The sequence below is a fragment of the Thunnus maccoyii genome, chromosome 1 (genome assembly GCF_910596095.1).
Source record: "Thunnus maccoyii chromosome 1, fThuMac1.1, whole genome shotgun sequence".
In the NCBI taxonomy this organism is placed as follows: domain Eukaryota; kingdom Metazoa; phylum Chordata; class Actinopteri; order Scombriformes; family Scombridae; genus Thunnus; species Thunnus maccoyii.
Window position 1 is genome coordinate 40,609,445 of NC_056533.1, and position 6,870 is coordinate 40,616,314.

General features: G+C 43.8%; 1 protein-coding gene across 1 annotated transcript in view; it reads left to right on the top strand.

The window, feature by feature from the left end:
- The first annotated feature begins 317 nt into the window (after nucleotides 1-317).
- zdhhc1 (zinc finger DHHC-type containing 1) overlaps nucleotides 318-6,870 on the top strand; it is a 20,218-nt gene continuing 13,665 nt past the window's right edge. The window contains 5 exon segments of the mRNA XM_042421499.1: nucleotides 318-943; nucleotides 2,152-2,371; nucleotides 5,671-5,846; nucleotides 6,138-6,239; nucleotides 6,408-6,532. Coding sequence (XP_042277433.1) covers nucleotides 2,153-2,371; nucleotides 5,671-5,846; nucleotides 6,138-6,239; nucleotides 6,408-6,532 — 622 coding nt within the window. The 5' untranslated portion in view covers nucleotides 318-943; nucleotide 2,152.

Genomic DNA, 6,870 nt, shown 5'->3' on the forward strand with positions numbered 1-6,870 from the left:
TTCATTAATTACTGCAATACTTTAACTAAATCAAGCTCATAATACTTATGTACTTTTACTGCAATACTTTAACTACATCAAGCTCATAATACTTATGTACTTTTACTGCAGTACTTTAACTACATCAAGCTCATAATACTTATGTACTTTTACTGCAATACTTTAACTAGGATTTTTCATGCAGGACTTTTACTTGTAATGGAGTATTTGTACATCGCTGTATTGGTATTTTTACTGCAGTAAAGTACTTCTTCCACTGCTGGTATTGTATGTTATTTAATTGATCAGTGATCAGTGTATCTGCTGCCCCCTGCAGGCTGCTTTCAGATCGGTTTCTATTGGCAGTCGGCTGTGGGCGGGACCAGATGCAGCGACCAATAGGAGCGGACCTGGAGCGTTACCAGGGAAACAGCGTACAATGCTGGAGACGGAGAGACAGCAGGCTAGTTAGCTAAGAGGCTAGTCAGCTTCGCTAGTTAGCGGATAGTTGATCAGCAGCGGCGGATAAATATTTAAAAATCTGCGTTAAACTTATAAACTGAAGGCCGGAGTTTGATGAGCAGCCTGCGGTCGCCGCTCCGGTCTGTTTGTCGGTGTTAGCCAGCTAGCATGGCCTTAGCAGTGTCCGGCTAACGAGGCTAGCAGATTAGCACGCTAACCAGGCAGGCTCAGCGCGCTGTGGCCGGGGAGCAACGCGCTAACACGGGCCGAGTCCTCTGCCGGGATGGATGTGAGTTAACAGCCGGACCGGGACGCTCTCAGCCGGGCGGTGCTTCTCTCTGCGGGTCAGCTCAGCAGCAGCCGGGTTCTCCCGGGGGAGGGCACGGCTGCACGCCGCCGGTCGAGCCCGGAGTCTGGGATGAGAGGAGATGCTGCGGACCGGAGGGCCGATCCACATCCCGAGTCCCGGTAACCCGTTAACCCGTTAACCCGAGCTAAACAGGTGAGCTGCCGCTGCTACCTGCATGTTTCAGGTGTCTGAACCTCTGCTGTAGTCCAGCTGTTTAAATTATTAATTATGTAGATATTAGTAACATCTGTCATAATACAGTCATTACGGTATTATCGAACCGCTACAGGAATATCTGGTGATGTGATTATTGAACTGCAGCTGATGAATATTTTCATCACGGATTAATCTGATAGTTTTTCTCTTCCAAAATCTCAAAGGAGATGAGAGTCAAGTTAATTTTATTTATAAAGCGCCAAATCAAACCAGAAGTTATCTCAGGACTCTTTCCACATAGAGCAGACTGAACTCTTTCATCTACAGAGACCCAACAGTCCTCCATCAGCAGCAGGAAAAACTCCCCTTTAACAGAACCAGACTCTAGGTGGCGCCATCTGGGTTGAGAGAGAAAGATGGAGGGAGACACAGAGAAGCATAATAACAATAATAATAACAATAATAACAATATTAATGATAGAAGTATGACAAATAATAATATCAGCAGCATCAAAAAACTATAAGCTTTATCAAAAAGGAAAGTTTTAAGCCTACTCTTAAACATAGAGAGGGTGTCTGCACCCCGGACCCAATCTGGAAGATGGTTCCACAGGAGAGGAGCCTGATAGCTGAAGGCTCTGCCTCCCATTCTACTTTTAAAGACTGTAGGAACCACCAGTAAGCTGCATACTGGGAGCGCAGTGTTCTAGTGGGATAATACGGTACTATGAGCTCTTCAAGATATGATGGTGTCTGACCATTAAGGGCTTTGTAAGTTAGGAGAAGGATTTTAAATTCTATTCTAGATTTTACAGGAAGCCAATGCAGCGAAGCTAAAATGGGAGAAATGTGGTCTCTTTTTCTAGTTTTAGTCAGAACACGTGCAGCTGCATTCTGGACCAGCTGGAGAGTCTTTAGAGACTTGTTAGAGCAGCCTGATAATAAGGAATTACAATAATCCAGCCTAGAAGTAACAAATGTGTGGACTAGTTTTTCTGTATCTTTTAGGGACAGGATGTGCCTGATTTTTGTGATATTACGTAAGTGAAAAAAGGCAGTCCTTGAAATTTGATTTATGTGGGAGTTAAAGGACATATCCTGATCAAAGATAACCTGACGGTGGTGCTGGAGGCCAGGGTAATGCAGTGAAGAGGGGTGAGGAGCAGTGAGGAGGTGTAGATGTCTCATGCTGTCTCTGTGTGCAGGATGGACGTGTGCAGCAGGAACCTGAACCGCACAGCGCCGGTCGGTGACGAGGTGCCGCAGCGAGCCGACGTGCCGCTCTGCTCTCGCACTAACGGATGGAGTTGGCCTCCTCACCCCTTCCAGCTGCTGGCCTGGCTGCTCTACGTCTACTTCGCCGTCACCGGCCTCGGCGTGTTCGTCCCGCTGCTGCCGGCACACTGGATCCCTGCAGGCTACATCGTATCCTTCCACTGAGCACAAACGTTATTGATTGATTTTATTGATTGGCTCATTTAAAGATGTGTAAGGTGTAAACCAGTAAAGTGATGTGTAGGATGATCAGGGTGATGTCGGGGCCTCCTGTGCTGTAAATTACTGTAAAACATAAAACATCACACATAAATGTATATTTATGTCACATGACACATAAATCTGTCACATGTCTCTAATCTTCTGATTAACATCATTACATACGATGTTGATTTAGTTCATATTAATCCATTCAGGCTTCTACAACACAGGATGAGTCTCAGTGTTTTAGTCATGTTGTGGTCATGTGATGAACATGTGGTCATGTGATGAACATGTTGTGGTCATGTTGTGATCATGTGATGAACATGTTGTGGTCATGTGATGAACATGTGATCATGTGATGGACATGTTGTGATCATGTGATGGACATGTTGTGGTCATGTTGTGATCATGTGATGAACATGTTGTGGTCATGTGATGAACATGTTGTGGTCATGTGATGAACATGTGATCATGTGATGGACATGTTGTGATCATGTGATGGACATGTTGTGGTCATGTTGTGATCATGTGATGAACATGTTGTGGTCATGTGATGAACATGTTGTGATCATGTGATGAACATGTTGTGATCATGTGATGAACATGTTGTGGTCATGTGATGAACATGTGGTCATGTGATGAACATGTGGTCATGTGATGAACATGTTGTGGTCATGTGATGAACATGTTGTGATCATGTGATGAACATGTTGTGATCATGTGATGAACATGTTGTGGTCATGTGATGAACATGTGGTCATGTGATGAAAATGTTGTGGTCATGTGATGAACATGTTGTGATCATGTGATGAACATGTTGTGATCATGTGATGAACATGTGGTCATGTGATGAACATGTGGTCATGTGAGGAACATGTTGTGGTCATCTGATGAACATGTGATCATGTGATGAACATGTTGTGATCATGTGATGAACATGTGATCATGTGATGAACATGTTGTGGTCATGTGATGATCATGTTGTGGTCATGTGATGAACATGTGGTCATGTTATGAACATGTTGTGGTCATGTGATGAACATGTGGTCATGTTATGAACATGTTGTGGTCATGTGATGAACATGTGATCATGTTATGAACATGTGGTCATGTGATGAACATGTGGTCATGTGATGAACATGTGATCATGTGATGAACATGTTGTGATCATGTGATGAACATGTGGTCATGTGATGAACATGTGATCATGTGATGAACATGTGGTCATGTGATGAACATGTGATCATGTGATGAACATGTTGTGGTCATGTGATGAACATGTGGTCATGTGATGAACATGTTGTGGTCATGTGATGAACATGTTGTGGTCATGTGATGAACATGTGATCATGTTATGAACATGTGGTCATGTGATGAACATGTGGTCATGTGATGAACATGTGATCATGTGATGAACATGTGATCATGTGATGAACATGTGATCATGTGATGAACATGTTGTGGTCATGTGATGAACATGTTGTGGTCATGTGATGAACATGTGATCATGTGATGAACATGTGATCATGTTATGAACATGTGGTCATGTGATGAACATGTTGTGATCATGTTGTGGTCATGTGATGAACATGTTGTGGTCATGTGATGAACATGTTGTGGTCATGTGATGAACATGTGATCATGTTATGAACATGTTGTGGTCATGTGATGAAGATGTTGTGGTCATGTGATGAACATGTGATCATGTTATGAACATGTGATCATGTTATGAACATGTTGTGGTCATGTGATGAACATGTGATCATGTTGTGGTCATGTGATGAACATGTTGTGGTCATGTGATGAACATGTGGTCATGTGATGAACATGTGGTCATGTGATGAACATGTTGTGGTCATGTGATGAACATGTGGTCATGTGATGAACATGTTGTGGTCATGTGATGAACATGTTGTGGTCATGTGATGAACATGTTGTGGTCATGTGATGAACATGTGGTCATGTGATGAACATGTGGTCATGTGATGAACATGTGGTCATGTGATGAACATGTTGTGATCATGTGATGAACATGTTGTGGTCATGTGATGAACATGTGATCATGTGATGAACATGTGATCATGTTATGAACATGTGGTCATGTGATGAACATGTTGTGATCATGTTGTGGTCATGTGATGAACATGTTGTGGTCATGTGATGAACATGTGATCATGTTATGAACATGTTGTGGTCATGTGATGAAGATGTTGTGGTCATGTGATGAACATGTGATCATGTTATGAACATGTGATCATGTTATGAACATGTTGTGGTCATGTGATGAACATGTGATCATGTTGTGGTCATGTGATGAACATGTTGTGGTCATGTGATGAACATGTGGTCATGTGATGAACATGTGGTCATGTGATGAACATGTGATCATGTGATGAACATGTTGTGGTCATGTGATGAACATGTGGTCATGTTATGAACATGTGGTCATGTGATGAACATGTGGTCATGTGATGAACATGTTGTGGTCATGTGATGAACATGTTGTGGTCATGTTGTGGTCATGTGATGAACATGTTGTGGTCATGTTGTGGTCATGTTGTGGTCATGTGATGAACATGTTGTGGTCATGTGATGAACATGTTGTGGTCATGTGATGAACATGTGGTCATGTGATGAACATGTGGTCATGTTATGAACATGTTGTGGTCATGTGATGAACATGTGGTCATGTGATGAACATGTTGTGGTCATGTGATGAACATGTTGTGGTCATGTGATGAACATGTGGTCATGTGATGAACATGTTGTGGTCATGTGATGAACATGTTGTGGTCATGTGATGAACATGTGGTCATGTGATGAACATGTGGTCATGTGATGAACATGTTGTGGTCATGTGATGAACATGTGGTCATGTTATGAACATGTTGTGGTCATGTGATGAACATGTTGTGGTCATGTGATGAACATGTTGTGGTCATGTGATGAACATGTGGTCATGTGATGAACATGTTGTGGTCATGTGATGAACATGTTGTGATCATGTGATGAACATGTTGTGGTCATGTGATGAACATATTGTGGTCATGTTGTGGTCATGTGTTGAACATGTTGTGGTCATGTGATGAACATGTTGTGGTCATGTTGTGGTCATGTGATCGTACCCAGTAATCCTTGCAGCAGCTGGTATTTATCACAGACATGTATAAAGATGTGATGTGATCCTGTAGACGTGTATCTGAAGGCTTCAGCAGTGTGATGAATGATCCTGAGCTGTGCGTCAGTGTACGGGCATCATGTTCGTGTGTCACCTGTGTGTCCATGTGATGGCCGTGTCCATCGACCCGGCCGACCACAGCGTGAGGACGAAGAGCCACCGAGGGCCGGTCCCCGCCTTCGACCGCTCCAAACACGCCCACGTCATCGAGAACTGCCACTGCTACCTGTGCCAGGTGGATGTGTGAGTACACGCACACGCATGAACACACGCAAACACACACAAACACACATAAACATATAGTGTTGCCATTGACACCTTTAACTACACACATCCACCAGTCAGCTCAGTAAATATCACTGCCGGCGTTTCAAACCAAACGGAGCACATTTACTCTCCAGAGGAAGAGGAGCAGTACGTCCTGAGAACGTTTGTCAGTCAGCTTTACAACTTCACAACACGCACACGTCATGTCGTCAGGTAGAGGAAGAAGCCGACCGCCTCTAATGCAGCTTCCTGCTCGTGTTGTTTCAGGGGACCGAAGTCGAAACACTGCAGCGCCTGCAACAAGTGCGTCGCCAACTTCGACCATCACTGTCGGTGGCTCAACAACTGCGTCGGCAGCAGGAACTACAAGTCAGTCACTGCTTTCCCCCTTTCATACGCTCAGTACTACTATATGTAGTACTGTGTGTACTCAGTAGAATTGTGTGTAGTACTGTGTGTACTCAGTAGTACTGTGTGTACTCAGTAGTACTGTGTGTAGTACTGTGTGTACTCAGTACTACTGCATGTATCCTGCAGGTTGTTCCTGCACAGCGTGGTGTCAGCTCTGCTGGGAGTCGGTCTGGTTCTGGTCGTCGCCTCGTACGTGTTCATCGAGTTCTTTGTGGATCCGACCAAACTGCGCTCTGACAAACACTTCCTGGGTAAGATCTGACCTCTGACCTCTGACCCATGAGGAATGAGAGTTATGAGAGAGGAAACTTCCAAAAGACAGGAAGGACGTGCACTACATGAGCTCTTAGATCTGCATGACTTGTGTTTTTGTCATTGTAAATTGAGAAGAACAAAGTAAAAAATCAGACAATTTAAAGTCTTCAAGAACATCAGGAAAGTCAAACTTGACACGAGGAAACAAGAAAATCCTCAAAGAAAGAGTTAAAAGAGATAGCAGGAGTTAGCAGGAGCCAGCAGGAGTTAGCAGAAGCCAGCAGGAGTTAGCAGGAGCCAGCAGGAGTTAGCAGGAGTTAGCAGGAGTTAGCAG